Source organism: Malurus melanocephalus, unplaced genomic scaffold, assembly GCF_030028575.1.
Source record: "Malurus melanocephalus ecotype Western Australia unplaced genomic scaffold, MMel_1.1 scaffold_77, whole genome shotgun sequence".
Classification (NCBI taxonomy): Eukaryota; Metazoa; Chordata; class Aves; order Passeriformes; family Maluridae; genus Malurus; species Malurus melanocephalus.
The window spans coordinates 2,384,951-2,406,869 of record NW_026623309.1 but is presented as its reverse complement, the minus strand read 5'-3'; the positions used below and the strand labels follow the sequence as shown (position 1 = coordinate 2,406,869).

At 44.9% G+C, this 21,919-nt stretch overlaps 1 protein-coding gene across 1 annotated transcript in view; it reads left to right on the top strand.

Moving 5' to 3' along the window:
- The window catches only part of LOC130574198 (ATP-binding cassette sub-family C member 6-like), a 22,345-nt gene extending 897 nt beyond the window's left edge, over positions 1-21,448 (top strand). The window contains exons 2-31 of the mRNA XM_057367263.1: positions 311-582; positions 913-1,038; positions 1,643-1,780; positions 2,030-2,152; positions 2,705-2,766; positions 3,553-3,684; positions 3,942-4,154; positions 4,951-5,128; positions 5,543-5,704; positions 7,232-7,324; positions 7,739-7,942; positions 8,288-8,434; positions 9,146-9,233; positions 9,520-9,589; positions 10,235-10,361; positions 10,839-11,015; positions 11,423-11,590; positions 12,550-12,736; positions 13,113-13,176; positions 13,660-13,780; positions 14,248-14,455; positions 15,113-15,423; positions 16,145-16,344; positions 16,421-16,547; positions 17,084-17,185; positions 17,866-18,012; positions 18,438-18,596; positions 18,832-18,998; positions 19,449-19,643; positions 20,171-21,448. Coding sequence (XP_057223246.1) covers positions 311-582; positions 913-1,038; positions 1,643-1,780; positions 2,030-2,152; positions 2,705-2,766; positions 3,553-3,684; positions 3,942-4,154; positions 4,951-5,128; positions 5,543-5,704; positions 7,232-7,324; positions 7,739-7,942; positions 8,288-8,434; positions 9,146-9,233; positions 9,520-9,589; positions 10,235-10,361; positions 10,839-11,015; positions 11,423-11,590; positions 12,550-12,736; positions 13,113-13,176; positions 13,660-13,780; positions 14,248-14,455; positions 15,113-15,423; positions 16,145-16,344; positions 16,421-16,547; positions 17,084-17,185; positions 17,866-18,012; positions 18,438-18,596; positions 18,832-18,998; positions 19,449-19,643; positions 20,171-20,279 — 4,577 coding nt within the window. The 3' untranslated portion in view covers positions 20,280-21,448. The remainder of the gene's footprint in view (positions 1-310; positions 583-912; positions 1,039-1,642; positions 1,781-2,029; positions 2,153-2,704; positions 2,767-3,552; positions 3,685-3,941; positions 4,155-4,950; positions 5,129-5,542; positions 5,705-7,231; positions 7,325-7,738; positions 7,943-8,287; positions 8,435-9,145; positions 9,234-9,519; positions 9,590-10,234; positions 10,362-10,838; positions 11,016-11,422; positions 11,591-12,549; positions 12,737-13,112; positions 13,177-13,659; positions 13,781-14,247; positions 14,456-15,112; positions 15,424-16,144; positions 16,345-16,420; positions 16,548-17,083; positions 17,186-17,865; positions 18,013-18,437; positions 18,597-18,831; positions 18,999-19,448; positions 19,644-20,170) is intronic.
- The last annotated feature ends 471 nt before the right edge of the window (positions 21,449-21,919 follow it).

The window sequence follows — 21,919 nt, the reverse complement described above, 5'->3', positions numbered from 1 at the left end:
CCGGCCGGGTTCGCTGCTCCCTGCGCGGGGCCGGGGCTGAGGGAGTGAGGGCAGGGGCTGGCGCTCCGCCAGGCGGGCAGTGTGCGCTCCCCTCAGACGCTGCTGTGGCGCGGACTTTGCCTCCCCGGACGGGCGTTCGCCCGAGCACTGAACAGAGTATTCAGCTCCAGTAATTGTGATGAGCTGCGAGTGAGGGCGCAGCCCGGACCCACTACAGAAATCCCTGTAAAAGGGCTCCAGTGAGTCCATCAGTCCGGATTTGCATGGATTTCCATGCTCAAAATTGATAAACTCCCCTAATATTTGCAAGCAATTCGCGAACCWTTCTCTGCTTCCTCTTCCCGTCATGGGATTCCTGTCCCTTGCTGTGCATCATGTCCTTCACGTGTGCGTTGTTTGTTTCAGGACTGGAACCAGACATGGCATGCAAACACCCCGGGACTGACCGGGTGCTTCGAGAGCTCCATCACTGCCTGGATCCCCAGTGCCTATCTTTGGATCTGCTTTCCTTTCTACTACTGGTACCTTCGGCACACAAACAAAGGTTACATCAGGATGTCCCACATCTTCAAAGCCAAAATGGTAAGGGTGACACRTGGGGTTTGGTCCTAACATTATCACCAYTTTGATGCAGAACTTAWCTTTTCTAAATCATTAATTCTTTCYTGCTAATCWATCTCTGTGTTTACTTTGACATTTACCGACTCAGGTAAAGTCAGGTCACTAAAAATCAAGTAAAGTTTTAGGAAGATCTGCCATAAGATCTTCTCCCCTGTACTTCCATTTGATTCCCTGACACTTTCCATAACACTCTCAATCCAAAACCTGATGGATTCTGCTTGAATCATTCAGTTTGTAGATTGTCCCAGCATTTCCATCCATTCCAGTGTGTGTTTTCTGTCTCTGCCCCAGGTACTTGGATTCATCCTGGTAATACTGTGTTTTTCTAATGTCTTCTTTGTGGTGTGGGAGAAAAACCAAGGAATCCCACRGAGTCCAGCATTCCTCATTAGCCCTGCTGTGATGGGAATCACAATGGTAATCCTTCCCTTGTTTGTCTGCACATGGCCAAGCTCAGGCCTCCTGGGACAGATCTTGTATTTCTTGATATCTCTAAGCACAGATTTGGCTGYTGGGGAGTAGAGGGCTGGGGATGCACTTTGTGCATCTGTGCTGTGTGACACATCAGGGGGTTGGAGCTGGGGCAGACCCTGTGGGCAGAGCACAGCTGGCAGGAGCTGAGGTGTCAGTGGAGTTTAGAAAGAGGTCTCACAATGAGACAAGATGCCATTTCTCATAATCACCGTATGCAATTAATATGGTTTAGAGTGAAATGGGATTTCTGTTCAATAAATAAGTATTTATTCTCCCATTCTGTCATTGTATCTTTATAGCCTAAATCCTCCCAGCCTGTTGAACCAATTGTAATTTTATTACTTGCCTTGTCTGGAGACATTCTTGAGTGCAAAATTACACATAAAGCCTTTCAGTTTTAGCCTTTTAGGAACAATACTTCTGAACATCTTGAAATGTTTGGGCAAGAAGCTAACTGATTTTTCTCTATCRTATTCATTAATTTGATAACAATGTTTGTCATTCCATTAGCAGGTATTTATTTGGACAAATTTGTACTTCCTCACAGGTCCTTGCCTTGTTCCTTACCCAAGCAGAAAGGATGATGGGCATCCAGTCTTCAGGGGTCCTATTGATTTACTGGCTGCTCTCATTTGTGGCTGCACTTGTGATGGCTAGTTCCAAAATYCAGCATGCCCTGGAGAGAGTAAGTGAGATCACAGATCTTTAACATGCAGGGCTACAAAGTCTCCAAACAACAGGGCTGGTTTTGTCTCATTGACTGCAAGGGGGAGAACCAAATTCCTCTCTTGAAATACCTGCTTGAGCAAAAAGATAGATGACACTTTATAATTGTGGTGGGTGTTTATTGCAGAGGCAGAACATGAGAAGCTCTTTCTCTTCTGGTTTAACATGAAGGTTCTCACCTCATTTTCACCAGTGTTCTGTTCCTTAGGGCTTGCTGGAAGACCATTTCCACCATGTAACAACATACCTTTATGCTGTCCTGGTGCTGGGGGAGCTTGTGTTGTTCTGCTTAGCTGATCACCCTCCCTTCTTCTCGAAAGCTGACAATCCTGTAAGTATCAGGTGGCTTTTCCTAATGCCTCCTTTCATTGCTGAAACAGGATTTTAAATTCATGGGGATACACAGGCACATGAGTGGTGTAAGATGCATCATTCTGTATAAAAGCTGATAGTTTTAAAAGGTAACTGGCAGAATTTGGGATAACAGAGCTCTGTCTCGCTATGTATGCTTTTCAAAACTAAAGACCTTTATCCATACTCATGTTTTTTGTCACTGGAACCAGTGGATAGGGCTCCTCTTGCTTCCCCCACTGCTGCTCTCCTGTGCAGTGGTACTYTGTTGGTGGTATGGGTATGCAGAAKCTGTGTGTTCAAGMAAATCAATATGTTTTATTCTTTCTTCTTTCACCTGAGACGTTTTGCAGTCCAATTCTCCAAAATCTCCCATCCCACTAATCCTCCACAATATACTTACTCTGGTTCAGTGAATGGGGAAGGGGGATAACTGATTGCTTTTCCTGGAGAAGCACAGGAGGGAATGATATTCATCTGACACATGCCCTCTTCTACACGTAAATATCACACGTGTTTTCTCTCCCATCAGAATCAGTGTCCAGAAGCCAGCAGCTCCTTTCTTTCCAAAATCACATACTGGTGGTTCTCTGGGTAAGAAAACAGAAGATGTGGGCTTGCTACAATGTCAGAAAAAAGCAGCAGCATCAAAGATCAGAGAGGGTGTAGATGGCAGTCARTAGGAAATATCTCAGCTCCAAAGTTAGCTTAGGGAGTGAGGATTTAAATTATTTGTCTGGGGACTTTAGGTGTTCTCAGGAGATCAAATTATAAAAATTTAACTTACTTTTATAAAATAGTTTAAACGCAAATTTGTCATTCTAGATAATTCTCTTCTGCCTCCCAAATACCCCTCCAGTGCCCTCCCAACCTTGAAATAGATCTCATCAATCTCAAAAAATCACTGTACACCAGCAACAGCCCTCTCTGCCTGCCAGATCTTGCTGTAACAAGTGCTGGGAAAAGGGAAAACAGTGAAGGGAACATAGGCCCAGCATGCTGCTGAGCATTCAGAAGTGAAACAATTACATTCCTTGGCCTTAATGTCCACTCTGATCAGGTCTCACCTGCATTTCGTCCAGAGAAAGTTAAACTGAGCTTTGGCCCTGCTATCCAAGACTCTCAGTACGGATTAGAAATTAGGGCTGACTTGCAAATCCCCATGGTGGTGACAGAAGATAGCCAAGGATTCAAAGCAGAACTGTTGTTCCTGGACATTTCTTGTTAATTCTGGGACAGGACAATCCTGAGTCGTGTTGTACTGCCAGTTAGTGCTTGTGTGCTGTCTGTGRTGCACTGCCTTGATGCCCTGTGWTCTGACAGTGCTGCACACCCCACAGATCCCACTGTGCTCCCCTGACTGCACTCTGTGTCCTGCAGGATCCTCTGGAAAGGCTCTCAGCAGGCCTTGGGGCTGGATGACTTGTGGCCAGTGAGGAAACAGGACTCCTCTGAAGAAATTGTTGCCTGGGCAGAACGAGAATGGAAGAAGTGTCAGAGCAGGAGCCAGCAGTGAGTATTGGTCTGGGGAGCAACTATGGGCTCAGCTGGGCAGTGCCTTWGTGCAAAATCTGATCTTAAGTGTTAAAATCATCTTTCCATTCCTGGAAGCACAGAACTAACTTTCGTGAGAGGGGTCAGTTTTTGATGAGCATTTATCCTGGACATGGTATGAGATCCAGCGCGAGATATTTATTGGTGTTTGGAAGGTAAAAAATTCCCAAGCTTTCTCCAGKTGGAGCTAGCTTTCTCATTGTTTCTTCCTTCAGAAAAACAGAGTCTGCTACCCTTAAAAAGGGTCAGAAAAATGAAACTGGCACAGCAGAAGCTGAGGAGACAGAGGCTCTACTGCAATCAAAGCACAGTGAGAGCRGGCCCTTACTGAAAATGTTTTGGAGCATGTTTGGAACTTACTTCCTTCTCAGCACTGTCTGCTTAGTTACCTGTGATGTCTTCTTGTTCTCGACCCCAAAGTTGCTGAGGTATGTGCATATTTAGAATGCATTTCTATCAAACACACAAGATTGCTGTGTCCATGAGCTCAGGGCTGTGTCAGCACCCACAGAAACACAAACACTGACCTTTGGAGATCTTCTCTTGCCAATGAAAGGAGCTCAGTTATCATTTGTGCTAAGCCCACTGCCAAGTCAGGAGGAAATACCCAAAGCCACTGTCTGAAGCTGTGCAYRCTGYCWGCACTGCTGTGTTCCTGCAGGGGGRAGGACAGGATGCACCAAGCCATTTGACAGCTTCACTAGAACAGGAGTTACCTGATGGTTCTCTGTATCACATCACTTGCCACTTGCTGCAGTCTTAAGGCTCCATGTTCTCTGATTTACACAGAGCCCAGCTGTGCATCCTACACACCTTAAATAGCTTTCTTAGTTGATAAAATGCTTTGTGGATTCCATTGGTAGAACACCAACCTGCATTGCATGATATCCCTTCTCAGTCATTAGGATTAGGAGAAGATCTGGAAATGTCAGTGACTCCCGTAGATTACAGCTACCATTTTGCATATTTGTGACTAATTCATGAATATCAGGAGCCACCCTAAACACTGAAAATGAGGTCTCTCCTGAGAGGATGCTTAGATCAGAGATTGAGATTGGCTAGATTTCAAAAATCAGGATATGTTCCAGTTCTTCTGCTGTTCACTGATAAACCTCAGCCACAGAAAATACAGGGAAATCACCAGTATTTCTGCCAGTTTATTTCTGTGTCTGATTTGCCATCAGTTCCACTTGGATACAGCAGCATTTTGCTCCTGTCTTGCAGCCTTTTCCTGAAGTTCATTGAAGACAAGGAAGCACCGAGCTGGCTTGGCTATTTCTATGCCTTCAGCATGTTCCTGCTGGGCTGTCTCCAGACTCTGTTTGAGCAGCGCTACATGTACATGTGCCTTGTTCTGGGGCTGAGGCTGAGAACTGCACTAACAGGGCTCGTGTACAGGAAGGTGAGACTGAAGATCCTTTTTGAGTTTTGGGGTTTCTCCAGCCCTATATTAGTGGTTATGGTGTTAACACATTTTTCTTAGCAGTATCAGAGGAGATGTCATTAGTTCTGGGATATAACTGTGCTATATTCATCTCTGAGCAATATGTGGCATGCACATTTGTCAGAGCTTTCCTCTGAAGGAAAAGCCAAGAAAAGGAAAGAGCAAAAATCAGCATAATGATGGTTGGGGAAAGGAGTAAATGCTTCGTCTCAAAGTGAAGTCCCATGACCCAGGCAGCAGCATGGTTTCAATATCTGGAATTTGACATTGTTCTCCCTCTCTTTGTTCTCTATGAGGAGAAGAAAGCTGTTTGACTTTTGGACCAAAACTGCTGTTTGATGATGTCCTTCCTTTCTTCTCTGCCCTRTCTAGATCCTAGTTATGTCAAATGCTTCAAGGAAAGCAGCAGCYGTAGGTGAAATTGTTAATCTGGTATCTGTTGATGTGCAAAAGCTAATGGAGCTGATTATCTATTTTAATGGGACCTGGCTGGCTCCTATTCGGATTATCATCTGCTTTGTCTTCTTGTGGCAGGTAAAGTGTGACAGTATCTATCAATCCCTCTCTATTCTAAACACCAAAGGAAAAAGGACTCTCAAAATTCTACTTACTGGTTTGAATTACATGAAATTGCTGTATTTTTCTTAGCTCTGTAGCATGGTGCATTCATTTTTCTTTCTGTAAGGTATTTTTATTGGCATAGAATCCTTGCCTGATCCTTCAGTTCATCTTCTCACCTGTGTGTTCAGCATTCAGCCCCTTTTAGGAGACTGTATGGTTTTTCTGAGCTGACTGACAAACTCCTGCCTCAGATTCCATTTGTCACCTCTCTTTACAACCAAAAGGTGGTGGCCCAGTGCAGGTTGTGAGTTCAGTTCCAGCTCCTTGGCATAGTTCCAGAACATAATGGAGAATGGTCTGAATTAGCAACTGGACATACCTCATCCTGAAGCCAGGATGAGTGAAACAGCCTGCAGCAAAGTTACATGACATTCAAAAAGAGTATTGGATACTTTGGATTTCATAGGTGTCAAGGAGCTTGGCAAGGAGAGAGCCAAACCTGAATTAGAAATAATGGATGATAATCTAAAAGATCCATTTTTAATCAATGTGTCGTATTTCCTCAGCAGTACAGAGCCMTATTTTTTATCCCTGTTTTTGGCAACACACCAAATGCAAGTATGAGCACTGTAGAGACAGGTGATTCACAGGAGCTTTCCAAAGGCCTTGGAGATGATCCTTTCCATTCCAGGATGGATTGTGCCTCGTGCCTGGCAGGATGCTGAGACTATGTAAATCGGTAGCCATGGCACAGACTGATGAAAAGTCACTGTCCCTTTTCTGGTGACATTGACAAGTTCAGTGTGGTTGGAACATAATCACACATAATTTACAATTACATCATTTGTTTGCTGTTCACAGACTGTTTGTGCAGACAATCCTTGTAACTCTGTGTCCACCAGCACTCCCCTCTCCAGCCATCCCCAGGGAGATGTCACTAACGCATGAGAAACAAGTTTTGATGCACAATTATTACAAACCCTGGGATCCCAGAGCTGTCCCAAGATAATGGCACAGGATAATGCCACCATTTCATCTCACCCTGATGCAAATGCTGCGTTATCTATGCTGCAAGAATAGTTTGTTGAGGGTTTGGGTTTGATTTTTAAGGAAAACCTGGTATTGTGTGGGGTCACTTACAGAGGGCAGCCACAAGATGTCCCTCTGAACGCATCCAAGGAGGGAYGGAAAGAGCCGGGAATGGCTGGAATTGGCTGCGTGCCTCTGGATCGCCTTCAGCACTGACCCAGCTCCTAACAAGGGAGCAAATAAATTCAGCACAGCCTGATGACAGGAGCTATCCTGCCTGCAGAGTTAACAATCCACAGTGCTTAGGGAGCACAACTGCCAGGAAAGGCAAAGGCGAGATGAGGGCAAAGGCTTAGCCAGAGGATTGTTATGTACAAATTCAAACAGGAGGGAAGGTGAGCAAGGGGAATGAAAAAGTCTTTTCTAGTCATCACCACAAGTTCCTTCTCTTTGCTTTTTCTCTCCTGGCAGCTTCTAGGGCCATCTGCCTTGACTGCAATTGGTGTATTCCTTTTTCTTTTGCCTCTGAATTTTGTGATCACCAAGAAAAGGAGTCAGTTTCAGGTACATTTTGCATCATAAAAGTGAAGTGGTTTACTGAGTTATGTGATGGCTTGTATTTATTATTCATGCTTATCATGATTGAAGTAATATAGGAGAATTTGAAGTTTGCAAATTCTGGAAATTTGGGGTAAGTTTGCAAGTCTGGAAATTTAGGGTAAGCTCTTGCATGTTCAGTCTTTTACCACATTTGCCCAACTTTTCTGTTGTTTTTATGTACTGCCAGTAAAAATCTCTGAAGATAAAAAGTAAAATACTTCCCAGCCTGGAAGATTCGTAAGCAAAGCAGTATACAAAGCTCAACTGCAGGGAGATTTATTCAGGACTTGGAGGCAGGAATAAGGTATTTTTCTCCAGAATAATTGCACCATTAAACATACAACCTATTAAATTATAAAACTCAAACATTTATTACAGGAAATCCAGATGAAACATAAGGAYGAGAGGGCCAAACTCACCAATGCCATTCTCAGTGACATTAAAGTAATCAAACTGTATGGCTGGGAGAAAACCTTCATGGAGAAAGTGCTTGGAATCCGCAAGCAAGAACTTCAGGCCTTAAAAAGATCCCAGATTCTCTTCTCAGCATCTCTAGTATCTTTCCATTCATCAACTTTCCTGGTGAGTGATCACCTTCCTACATAAAACATGGGATATTACTTACATTCCTCTTTGTAATCCTGCCTGGAGGGATTTTTTCCTGTGGACAGCTAAGGATTATATCTGCCTGGAGCTGGAGGTGTCACAGGAGTTGCTGTGGCTGCAAAACCTCCTTCAAGCAGGACAGACATCAAATGGTCAGACGGCTCTGTCACCAGCATGCCAGAGCTCTGCCTGTGGTATCTGCAGGCACCTACAGGGAATTGCCTGGATTTACCCAAACGAGTTCCAGAGGCTTGAGGGACGGCCTGTCACCCTTGAACCATTCTGAAGCCAATGTTGTGCTTTTCCTTTGCTCCCTTTCAGATCACATTGGTCATGTTTGCTGTGTACACCCTGGTGGACARCACACACGTGCTGGATGCTGAGAAAGCCTTTGTGTCCTTAGCACTGATCAAYATCCTCAACACTGCCAACTCCTTCCTGCCCTTCTCCATCAACGCTGCTGTCCAGGTTAACTGCAGGCCCTGTTCCTCTTCCTTTGGCCTTATGGGGGTTTTTACATATCACCATTAACAGGTAAAGGTAGGGATTTCTTAGGGYTCTGCACATCAGCTTTTAATTGCCCCTGTGAAATGGTGAGGTGCAGGGGCTTGCAGCTGAAGGTACTTTGCTTTCAGAAAGGCTCCTTTATATTGACAAAGAAGTCAACAAGAATTACTCCTAAGTCTTCTGTACCGAAACACAAGCATCATTAGATCTGAGGTGCTTCCAGCTCTGTTTTYAATCACAGAAATGAAAATAGATGGAGCAAAATCTCCACAGGGGATCAGTGGAAACATAGCTAGCCCAGGCCAGAGAGAAAAGCAATTCATTGTTCAGGAAGAAACCAGGAATGTTCGTTTTCCTCTTGCACTCCAAGACTGTCACAGATTTTCATGTACAGAAGCAATCACTGGAGAGATTGCAGGATGAATTGGATGAAAAAGTACCAATTTCACTGAACCAGAAGCACAGGGAAGGATATGGGGTTTTGCTAAGCTCAGAGGAAATAAAGGCAGGGAACATAAAGGAGAGCTGCCTTTGGCTCTTTAAGCCTACAGCATCTGCAGCTTAGCACCTAGTCAGTATTCTAAGTGGGTCTTCAAGTTGAGTCTTCACTTTGGGTTTTTGCTCCCTTTCTGCTCTAAATCTTATTTTCTTCTCTGTGCTGCTTCATTTCAGGCCAAAGTTTCTTTAAACCGCTTAGCAGCTTTTCTGAATCTGGAAGAACTGAATCCTGAGAGCTCAAGCASAAACACTTCTGGCTCTGGTGAGCGTTTATATTCATGCTCTTGTCTTAGGACAAACTTCCATTGTTCAGCTTCTACTCAGGGTGTCTAGTACAGCCAAGAGAAAAATATTTGTCCATTACTGTCACTCTCTGGCTTCGTTATTTCTAACAGTGAAATCGAATCTGGTCATTTACCCCTTCTTTTCATAAAAAAGCTTCATTTTATGCAACATAAATGCTCACTGAAACATAAAATCACATAAGTAGGGACATTTCTGTWGCTACCTTTGCCTTTACAAGTGGTCTGTCTCTCTTCATATCTTAGTACAGACGAGTATCACCATAAGAAATGGGACTTTTTCCTGGAGCAAAGAAACTTCTCCTTGCCTTAGAAGGTACARACTTACCCTTAGTTATCTCTCTGTTCTGTAGGTCAGGGGATGCTAAATGAACTAATTCCTCAGGGCTTAAGTGAAACCACGGTGGAATATCCAGAGGCTTCTGAGTTTGCCTCATATTCAGTGTTGAATTCTGAAAATTATAAAATCRGACACAACCTAATCTTGCTTTTATGTTTGTTAGCACATAAATGGGAAGATGCCTGTATCTGGATGTTGTCCTCGGATATGGAGACTGTTTTCTTTAAATAATTTTCTCATCCAAATATGAAATGACAGTAATTGAAATCAAAAAAGTAGAACAGATGGTATGTAATGTTATATATGACATTGCTACAAGCTTGTTTCAAAAGGCATTGACATGTTAGAGAAGACAAGCATTGAAAGCATTTGATGTTCAGGAATGTTTTACATCYAATGCTTTGTCTCGCCTATCTCCAGAGAGGGGATCTGGGTATGAAACTCAGTGGATAAAGTATGTGGATAAAGACTTTCTGGTTGGTGGTGTCTTTGAAGGGATGAAATGAGGGGATTTACTTGATATAAACCCAACAATAGCAAGGCTTTTGATAATAATTACATTCATTTTCTTTTCAGAAAGTGTATCTAAAACGCAGTAAGAGACTGTCCTTTTCCCCACAGCATCGATCTCGCCGTGCCCCAGGGMTCCCTGCTGGCTGTGGTTGGGCAGGTGGGTGCTGGCAAATCCTCACTGCTGGCAGCGTTCCTGGGCGAGCTGGAGACCGTGGGTGGCTGCGTGACCATGAAGGTGAACCTTCCCCTCCACATTTGCTTCTCTTTATTTAGGCTGTTTGCAGCCTCCTGTTTGCAGGAGCCTTAAGGTATTAACCAGAGCACCAGATACCTGAGGAAAACCTATTTACTGGTGAATTGTGACACAGCCTGTATGTGTCAGTACACACTGAATTATCTGAAGGTGCTGCAGGCCTCTCAGATGAGCCTGAACTTTGGGAACAGGAGCTGRAACTGGTCAAAGACCCATTTCTATCTCCCACTCTGACAGCGAGCTGTCATCCTGGTTAAACTGCATCCTGTCCTTGCACCTCTGTTTACTCCCTTGTAAGATAATAACAATGCAGATTCATATTTTGCAAAGCTTTCTGAGACCTGTCAGTGGTGAGGATCATTCCAGATTTCCATAACTGAGCTTTTCTTCAAAGATGAGTCCCCACAGTGTGAAGTTGAGCTTATGGAAAAGTTTGCTAATGTTCTTCCACTTTTATAGGACRCTGCAGCTTATGTCCCCCAGCAAGCCTGGGTTCTGAATGCTTCAGTGGAAGATAATATTCTGTTTGGGAAAGAGATGGATGAAACCTGGTTCAATAGAGTGACAGAGGCTTGTGCACTGCACCCTGATCTGGAGACCTTCCCTGCAGGGCAGAAGAGTGAAATTGGAGAAAAGGTACTGGCTTGGGTTTATGTTTGGGCCAACTTTTCCCTGAATAGCTACAACTTCAGGTTAAAACACTGAGGAAAAAACCTACACTTGCAACGGGCAGGTGCTCAGTAATTTCTGAAAAGCTGGGCCACGACTTAATTTAATTTAAGCCCACCTTCTGCTGGCCTAACCAGAAACATGAGTGATGTTTAAGACAAAAATCAATGCATCCAGGTCATCCTTGGGTGCTCTTTTGCAGGAGGGGAGTTGTTCAAGACATTCTGCCTCTGCAAGAGCCCTTTTTGGAGGGACGGAGGGAGAGAGAGGCACTGATTTAAAACTAAGGAAGTCATWAAGCCTCAGTGTGAAATGGAGTCAACAGCTGACAAATATGCTGTAGCTTTGGAATAAAGAGTCAATCYTTTCCACAGGGAATCAATCTGTCTGGAGGGCAGAAGCAGAGAGTGAACCTTGCTCGGGCCGTGTACCAGAAGGCTCCGATTTACCTGCTCGACGATCCCCTGTCAGCTGTGGATGCCCATGTTGGGCAGCACATTTTTGAACGTGTTCTTGGACCCAATGGTTTGCTGAAGGACAAGGTGTGCTCTAAACCTGACCTCTAAACAATTGCATAGTGTCTCTAATTAGCAGAGCCCTGGAATGTTTCCAGTAGGGTGGGTTACTGCTTTATCAAAGGCTCACAAATGGTTTTTGACCATGGYAGTCCTGCAGGGACTCTCACCCAGGAGGAGAAAGGCTGTCTTTATCCTCATGCAAACCCTGTGCCTAGTGCCAGCCTTACTTTTACAGCAAGAGTACAGTTCTTTGGTCTGTCGACATCATCCTTCCCTCATTTTGAGATTTACCTCTAGAGTAGTTTGGCAGAGCTCTCTGATCTCTTCCAAATTCTGTCACCATGATGCCTCATCCCATTCCTTTTGAACAGTTCAGTGGCACATTTGCATTTCTCATCACTGAAACGCTTCTCCTCCATTGTTTTTGCATTGGTTGTGTTTTGTTGTCCCTTGGTATTTCTCTACTGTCAATTCTGGGCAATAAACATGGTTACATGAGAAGGGATGCTAGGGCAGCTATGCTGGATTCATAACATAAATTGCCTAGAAACACTTGATTCAATTTCACATTATAGAAGGAAAACAGAAAGCATTGCATCTTGCRTTAGAAAGTCCAATTAAAACAAACATATCTGATTATAAATACCTTTCTCTCCATGAGGGTTGGCTGCAAGTATCAGAATTTAACTATTGTATTGAAACAGAATGACTGGCTAAGGAGAATGTATCAGACTTAAGGAGCACTCAAAGAATGTGATTGTATATTAGAAAAGCAGAATTTGCCAATTTATCTAGAGAAAAATTACTTTTATGTCCTTTCCTATGTGTAATTTTCTGTGCAAATATGCTCAGAAATGTAAATAAAAGAAAATGCACTTAAATTCCATTCAGACTGATGAATTTTTGGGGCCTAAATTTGATCCTGAAATACTAATATCAGTATTGACAGCAGAAAAATTGTAACCGTTCCCTCTTTATTCAAGCAGACTCGTGTGCTGGTGACTCACACAATTAACATTTTGCCTCAAGTGGACAACATTGTTTTTCTGGTGGATGGAATGATCTCAGAAACTGGCTCCTACCAAGAACTCCTACAGAGAAATGGGGCCTTTGCAGAATTTCTCCGTTCACATGTGACTGCAGAAGAGAAGCCATGTGCTGGTTTGCCAGGTAATCCAAATGGATGGGAATCATTATTTACTACGTCTATCAGCCAATTGTTTCCTTCATATCACATTTGTTTCATTACGGACACTTAAAGCAGAGGCCCAATCACAGTAAAGTGTCTTTGTGTGGGGAAAAATATGAGTCAAATTAACTCACTCATCACCTCAAAAYTGGTTCTTGAATCCAGATTAGTGGACAATAATCACGCAGCAAACTATTACCACTATATGTGCTATTACTCAAGCCTCATCTTGATATTTCTACCTTCAGAAAGAATTTTTTGTAGTGAATYTTTCCTCCATATCACCTGTTTTTTAAAGGCTGTACAGGACAAAACAGGATTCTAAAGCATTTAGAAAAAAATACATTTGTTTCACAGCTCTAGGAGACACCAAAGGCACCATCACCACTGGGAATGGTCCCTCTCAGGAGAAACCCCTGAGGTAAGCTTACAGCAATCCYAGACACTGTGGAACTTACTCCAAAATTCCATACAAGCCTACATGGGGGCTCTTACTGAKTATGATACAGGTTTGGGAATGATCTGTGGATTAATAATAACAGCAGACAAGCAAAACCCAAGCATAGGTAAAACCCTGCTCTGGAATTTGAAGGTTGACTGACATTTCCTCTGTGTTTCACAAGGAGCCACAACAGAGCTCAGCTACAGGCTCCTGATACAYTGGGTTGCTGATCACTTCCCAGTAGGGCTGTAGGGTGAGACTCATCCCAAACCAGCCCCAGAGAGGGAATCCTTTAAGCCTCTGCTTCTCCATGGCTTGGCAGAGCCCATTCCCTGTGACAAACATGGACAATGGTTGGGGTCACCCTGGAGGACCCCAAAAACAGCAGCTCTCAAAACAGACATGCATTTAGGGGTGGATGGATGACTAAAAATTGAAAGGATTTCTGTTTTCTTAACGAAGGGGTGACTCAGTCAAATCTTCTGCTGTGGGAAGGGATCCCATTCCCATGAGCCAGGACTGCACCAGGGCTGCAGCCAATAAGGGAGGACTGACCAAGGCAGAGACAACTCAGCACGGCAGGGTAAGAGACTAAGACACGTCAGACTGAGAAGAAATGAGAGTGTGAAGTCAGAAACCCCAAAAGAGGCAGCTTTTCCTCTAGGGAAGCACAGCACTAGCCAGACTGGGATCTCCTCACCTCTCCTGATGAGCAGRCCCCCACACAAGCACCCAGAGTTCTCTCTCACCCCAAGAACACAGGAAAACCACTGCCCCACATAAGGAAAGCCTYAGGTGCATTCCAGAAGTAACATGAGCCTATGGCAGTAACATTCATCAGTTGATAATAATCATTAATGATTTCTTAAAGTATGCCTTCATTATTCTCCATGAGGAAAACAAAAAAAGAATCAACATGGTTGCTATGGCTGTGACATATAACCAAGAAATGCCACAATAAATCATTCCTTGCTTCAGAGCCACTTTGTTTTGCTAACAATCTCAATCCTCCCAACCTCTCCCCCTCTTTTCCCCTCTGCCTCACTCCAGGTTAATGCTGGGGTTTATGGAGCCTACCTGAAGGCGACAGGCCGTGCCCTGTGTGTGTACATCATCCTGTCCTTTGCTGGCCAGCAGGCCGTGTCCTTCTCCCGGGGCTACTGGCTCAGCCTCTGGACAGATGACCCTGTGCTCAACGGGACACAGCAGCACACAGAGCTCAGGCTTGGAGTCTTTGCTGCGTTAGGAGCTGTTCAAGGTTGGTTCAAGTTGCTCACCTAATTGTTCTCGTGTTCCCATCTCCCTTCCATATCCAAGATGTTTGCTCAGAATATAAACAAGTGCATGCCCTTGGGCTTTCAGCCTCCTGGGCTTYTGGCACCAGCCCTAAAGGCTTTTCTTTCTTATCTCTTTTCATCCTTCCAGCATAAATTAATCATATCAAAATGCAAGTGGTGGCTCTTCTCCGTGCTAAATTAAATCTTGGCTTAGGTCACGTAAAAGAGAGAGAAAAGAAGAGAAACTTGTGGAGTTCTACATTCCTTTTTCTTTTAAAATAGCCACCATTCTTTTGGTCTCTCCATTTAAATAAAGAAAAAAAAAACATCACTGAGCAATTTATAGTAGTCCCAGTCAAACTCAYTTTGTGATGAATGAATAATCTGTCCTGTATGTTTAAGTTGCTGAATCCATGCCCCCCATAAAGCTGTTTAGAAGGTCTTTGGCCACTCTGTAACWGCCCTATAGAAAGGACAGCTTACCCTGCAGCTCTGAGGCTTGGCTTAATTCCTGCTAAAGAGAGGTTTCATTCCTGCTGCACCTTCCTTGAATGCACACTGGTGCAGCATTCACAGGACTAAGTGGAAAGCAAAGGAGTCGTTCAGACCTAGCTGTAAGAATTTCTTTTCTCTTGCAGCCCTTGGCAGGTTTGCCTGCACAGCAGCAGTGCTGCTGGGTGGGGTGTTAGCCTCACACCAGCTCTTCCAGCAGCTGCTGAGCAGCGTCACCAGATCCCCAATGCTGTTCTTTGAGCAAACACCCATCGGGCACCTGCTGAACCGCTTCTCCARAGACATGGATGCTGTGGATTCTGTCATCCCTGACAAGCTCAAGTCCGTGCTGGGATTCYTGTTCAACTTACTGGAGATCTACCTGGTGATTGTGGTGGCTACGCCGTGGGCAGCACTGGCCATAGTGCCCCTGACTGCTCTTTATGCTGCATTCCAGGTAGGAGCTCACAGACAGGAGAGGCTGGAGCAGCACGGCCCCCTGTCCCTGCACAAAGCCTCCTTCTGTTTCTTTGGAGTGAAGGCATGCAGGAACTGGCTTCATCATCTCGAATTGCATCTGAGCCACACTAATGTCAGCCCCTTTCCCGCATCAGCTCAGCCTTCCAAAGCACCCCAGAGCCCTCACAGAGAGCCTTGTGCTTCTCTGATGTCTAAAACAAATCCCACCTGATATTCCTCATCTCCATTAGCATAAATCACACAAAGACCAAAAGCATTTTTCCTTTCCTGCACAATTCCTGTGCAGGAATATCCATGTGTGCCATGAGCTCTCCCACTGGGCTCTGGAACCCCAAAGGGTTTGCCAGCTGAGACTGAGCATGAGGAAAGGGCAAGTAAGGGTGCAAGTACATCCCTGCTCTCCACTGAGCAAAGGACTCAGCTGCAGGAGGAGCTGTGAGTGTAGAGGTTTTCTGGGTTCAGGACACTTGGACTCCTTTGCCCCAGCCATGGGGTTATTCCTAACAAAGACAGAACAGAACAGAGGTACGAACACTCCCTCAGCTTTTAAGGGCATCTCCCACCTGCACATAACGATTTGTAACACAAGGATAATACCTACTATTGCACTTGCTGAGRCCTTCCCAAATTTCCTGTGGAGCACCTCCATGGAGGCACGAGCCTTCTGATGAGCCCCTTTCCTTTCTCCCTTGTTCCAGCACTTCTACGTCACCACCTCCTGCCAGCTGAGGCGCATGGAGGCTGCCAGCAGGTCACCCATCTACTCCCACATATCAGAAACATTCCAAGGCAGCAGCGTGATCCGTGCCCACAAGGACCAGCAGAGGTTTATTTCGAGAAGCAATTTCCTGGTGGATGAGAATCAGCGAGTTTGCTTCCCTGGAGCTGTTGCTGACAGGTACCAATCCCCCAGCAGCTCCAGCAGTGTTGTGTGCAGTGATCACAGCAATTCCTGTGCTCTCCTCCTCCTGCAGGTGGCTGGCCACAAACATGGAGCTGCTGGGCAATGGCCTCGTGCTGTTTGCAGCCCTGTTTGCAGCCATGGCCAGGACACAGCTCAGTCCAGGAACTGCTGGCTTCTCCATCTCCTGTGCTCTCCAGGTAACCCAGTGTGCAAATAATACCATGCTCACCTTTAGCAAAAGCAACTGCATTCCAGAACCTAAGAAGTCGTCAACTACTTCTGTGCCTTTCTAGATGCCTTTTCCTGCCAGACCCAGAGCATCTGCRGCACATGGCCCCTTAGGGAATGAACCTCAATAAACACATATGGGCCATCTTCTTCCTCCTGCACCTGAATTTATACTTAAGTAAAAGCAAGCCCTTGGCAACTAAAGCAAGGTCTTCAGCATCTGTCTTACAGAGTAGTTGCACATGAGCCTAAGAAATAGCTACACCATCCTCCAGCATCCAAAACAATAGCATTTCATTCTCAGCAAACTTGCTGAAGGTGCTGTGGGAGGAGGTGGTTCTTTAACACAGCCTTACATTTTAAGTCTTTCTGATGTGATAATTTCTGATTTTAATTAGCTGATGAGGATATCTTTAGAAATAAGCACTAAGACAAAATACGAGATAATTCCCAAGCACAGGTCAGGACTCATTTCATGTGCTCTAATGCTTTTCCCATGTGGCAGATAACYGGTGTTCTGAACTGGATGGTTCGCTCCTGGACAGAAATAGAGAACAACATTGTTTCTGTGGAGAGAGTGGGAGAATACCTGAGGACTCCTAAGGAGGTAGCTAATCCACTCCTGACCTTACTAGCAGGGGTTGAACATRTCTGCAAACCCAACAAGTAATTTTCTATTCCTCCTGAAAAAAAAACCTTCTAAAGGGCCTGTCCCATTTCCTTTAAAGAACTGCAGCATTTGGGTTTTATSCAACTGACTGGATTTGTTTTATGACACCGGATCATTATTTCCTTAAGACTGTTAAGCATTGGATTGCCATTAAAATAGCTTCACTTGGTAACACTCATGGAATGAGACATATTTTTCTGCCCATATTTGGAGTATTTATTGTGAGACTTCAGATGCAACTCTCTGATAACTGATGGCTCCTAGATAGCCTTTTAGCTGCTAAAAGTTTCCAGTGCAATAATTTCTGTTCAGTAATCATTAAAATTATRTCTCCATCTGCTGCCCTGAGAGAGGAGGCTTTCACAGCCCTGTTTACAGGGGCATTTAATTTTTTTTTATTCACCCACTCAGTGTCAGAACTCTGATACGCACGCAAACGTTCATCCCCATTTCCAGTAAAGAAAATCAGAATCTTTGGATAAAATCAAAGGAAAGTCAGAGGCCTTTTTCTGGTTTGGAAATAGCAAAGAGATTGGGGTGGTCTTGGCACAGCATAGCCCCTTGATAGGGTAGTTTAAATCAGCTTTAAACACTGCTGTTTGTTTCCATCTCTTCAGGCACCCTGGACTCTGAATGGCAAACTCCAAGGGCAAGTTTGGCTCACTGAAGGAAKGATTGAATTTAGAAATTACAGCCTGTGCTACAGGCCAGGTCTGGAGCTGGCCCTGAGGCGTGTCAGTGTGAGCATCAACGGGCATGAGAAGGTGGGAACAGGCACTGTTCAGCTCCTTCAGCAGAGAGAGCAGTGACCAGGGGTCACAGCCCCTGCCTGCACCCAGCACGGCAACCTGGCCCATCTCCCACACTGCACMCCTTGTCCAGCTTGGTGCAGCMAAAGAATTCCTCTTCTTCATTCCASWGCCACATCAAGRCCCTGTTCAAACTAAGTCTTGTAATTATTGTTCCTATCAAAGGCTTTCGTGATTCATTTTCATACAAATTGCAAACTATAAATGCTTCCCTTTAAGAGAGTATTGTCAGACTGTGTGAATCATGAACAGCCCTAAAGATCTGATCCATGCAAAGCTGTCTCTCTTCAAAAGGCCAAGAGGAACTGCATGACAGGTTTCTCTAACTGGGAGAAAAACAATCAATATYGAAACCAAAGTCTTTCCATTGCACTCCACAGATTGGCATCACTGGGAGGACAGGAGCTGGGAAATCCAGCCTTGCAGTGGGATTGCTGCGACTGGTGGAGGCTGCAGAAGGAGCCATTCTCATTGATGGACACGATATTGCCCAGCTGGGTCTCCATGACCTCAGAACCAAGATAACCGTCGTTCCCCAGGTATGGAATTCATTCCCAAAATCCTTGAGCAGTGTCCTGAATGCCTAGGAAGGGTTTATACAGGCTCTGTGAGARGAGGGACATTCAGCAATTTCCAAGTTGGAAATACCCTCTTTGCCATGTCCATCTGCCATTCAGTGTAACATGAGTCACAGATTCCCATCCAGCAGGGAGGACCCCAGAGCTCATTTTTATAATTGATTTCAGGAGTTGTTTGTACTGTCTCTGTGCTCAGGATCCAGTTCTGTTTTCTGGCTCCCTAAGAATGAATCTCGACCCATTGAACCAATACACTGATGCAGACATCTGGACAGCTTTGGAACTGACTCAGCTCAAGAACTTTGTTGCWGATTTGCCAGAGCAGTTGGAATATAAGTGCACTGACCAAGGGGAAAACCTAAGGTACCTTTTTCTGCAGAAAAACAGTGGGCTAGGAGAACTGAACTAGTTGGATAAGGAGGCTAAATCCTTTAAAAATACAATTTTTTTTAATGGTGGCCAGAGAGCAAATTGCTGTATTACTGCCCTGTTTAGCAGCATGAAACCRGATGACAGGACAACAAGGAAGACTTCTGAGTTGTAATCATTGTGGTGTTTGCTTTTGTGCAGTACTTACAAACTCTGCAATCCTGTTCCAAGTACAAATCTTCTGGGTGCCATAGCAATACCTCCCCTTCACTTCCTTGRGCTGTTTCATGCTGTTACCTACCTGCAGTGCCACCAGCCTCAACCACCCTTTCAGAGAAAGGGAACAATCACCTTCTTATTATTAATATCAAATGAATCATCTCTTCAGACYRCAGGGAAAAGTGACTGCTGCCCTCMGTTTACCAWCCCTCTCCTCACTTTCAGCACTGGTCAGAAACAGCTGGTTTGCCTGGCCCGAGCACTGCTGCGGAAAGCCAAAATCCTCGTTCTGGATGAGGCCACAGCAGCAGTGGATTTAGAAACTGATCTGCAGATTCAGTCTATGCTGAGGACTCAGTTCAGAKACAGCACTGTGTTAACCATCGCTCACCGGGTGAACACCATCCTGGACTGTGACAGGTAAAGACATTTCTGAGCAGGAGGGAACAGGCAGGCAGCTGAAGGGACTGACACACCACAGCGTCAGTGAACAGCAAGTTCATTTCTGCCCTCTTCGTGTTTAACCCTGCCAGCCCTGCTTTAGAGATTGGAGGATCTCTCTGAAAGCAGCAGGGCCCCAACAGGTTAATCAGAGATCCTTTACTCCCACACGATGCCTTTCATGCTGTGTCACAGCCCTTTCCCCACATGAGAGCAAAACCATGACTACAGCTCCTTGCGTCACCCAGTTTCACAACTGAAATACCCGTTCACAAATCTCACCCCAGTCTCAGCTGCCAAAAAATCCTCCTCCCAAACTCAGCACTAGAACAGTCACTCGTCAGAAACTCTTTCTCTYCCAGCTGTTCCCCAGCTGAAAAGCTGTTGGAAAGCTTGGTTGAATAACCAGCAAGTACTGAAATTTCTTTTAAAACTAAGTAAAATAATTGAMTTTATTACAGCTGCTGTGTATCCCCAAACTTACACTTCTATTTTTATGTTCACAGGATTTTAGTCTTGGAAAATGGYCGGATAGCTGAATTTGATACTCCAGAACACTTAATAGCTCAGAAGGGACTATTCTACAGATTGATGGAAGAATCAGGCCTTGCATGACTCGCTCGTRGAGTATCCCAGAGCACCACCACAATCAGGAGTAATTGATCTCATAATTGAGATGTTACCTTGGTTTCTCTCTAAAACGCGTGACACTCAACCAAAGCTTGTTTGAGCCAGAACTGCAGTGAGTGGATGGAAAGGGGTGACYTGGAATAAACATTACTCCATAGGAAACTCAGCAATTCCACTTTCATGTTTCCAGACACCAAAACTTCACTTGACAGCTGAAAACGAGCCAGTCAAGACTYAAACAAGCCAAAAGAGAAAGACCACAGCATTCCCAATTTATATTATAAATGCAGCCCAAATATCTGCCATACTTAAAAGATTCCACAGATTATTTTTAAAAGCCAACAAGATTTTATGGACAACAAGAAGGAATTTAACTGGTAGCAAGGAAATTTAACTGTTTGCAGTTKATCCTAAGCTCCAGGCAGAACAAATGCAGTATTTTGTCAGTGCCTTCAGCACTGCTGACCCAGTGCTGTTCCTACACAGATGTGGACTCCAAGGCAGCAGCTACAGCTCATCATCCACAGTGCACAACCACTGGGAGAGGGGAGAGGAGGCAGGATGCCACTCACAGGAGASCACGGGCTGTCTGTTGTCACAGCTGGGAACCCGATCCACTCCCTCCCTCTGCAGGAGCAGCTCCAACACTGGCTCAGCAGGGCAGGAGGGGCAGCAGAGCATCCATCGCCTCTGCCCAAGCCTTGGAGCATTCCCAGGGCCAGGTGCTCACAGCAGGGCATGTCCAAATGCTGACACCGACGCTTCCAAAGCGAATTTGGCCACGAGGAATTTGTACAGTTGGAAGTGCCCTCCTCTCTGATCCCAGCAGCACGTGAGGAAAGCAGCAGGATCTCTCACCTGTTGACCTGGTTTGTTCCTGGGTTTCTTCTCAGTGTGAGCCAACTCCTGCATGTGCTACAGAGCCTCTGGCATGGTCATCTGTCAGATGTTGCTTCAACAAACTGAAACAGCAGCTGAAAGCAAACCCTCCTGAGCTCCAGCAGCGTCTGCAGTCAGAGCTGTGCCCAGGTCTCTCCTCAGGAATCACAAAATGACAATGTGACAAACAGACACTGTGACATACTGTTCTTTACTGTGACTTTTGTTAAAACACCTCATTTTCTAGAAAGCTAAAATAAAAATGTGAATCAAGTGTTGCAATGGGTCTCCTCAGTAAACTAAAGCAAATATAACACAAAAAGGGGCAATGGGGAGGGAATGGGAGCATTCCAATGGCAAGAATCAACCCCGACTGGCAAAATCTGGCAGTTCCTTCTCCAACTGCAGTTCAGTGACTTCTGCACCCAAYCCAGGAGCAGTTCACAGTTTCTGCTGGACAAGTGCCTGAGATATGGAGGTCCAGTGCCTGCTGCCACACTGGTATTCAGGTACCAGAAAAAAAACAAGTTTTTCCCTCTACTTTCTCCAAATCTCTTACTAGAGGGCACAGACAAAACAATTCCAAAAACAGACACAAGTTACAAGCACTCTGAAGGTTTAATCAAAGGATCTCAAAGCCAGGAGCATTTAGAAACACTGAGATAAAAGTTAGGTATTTTTTCTTTTAATGGAGKCCAAAGAGGAACAGAATTGCCCACATCGCTGGGTAATTCTGAAACAGACAT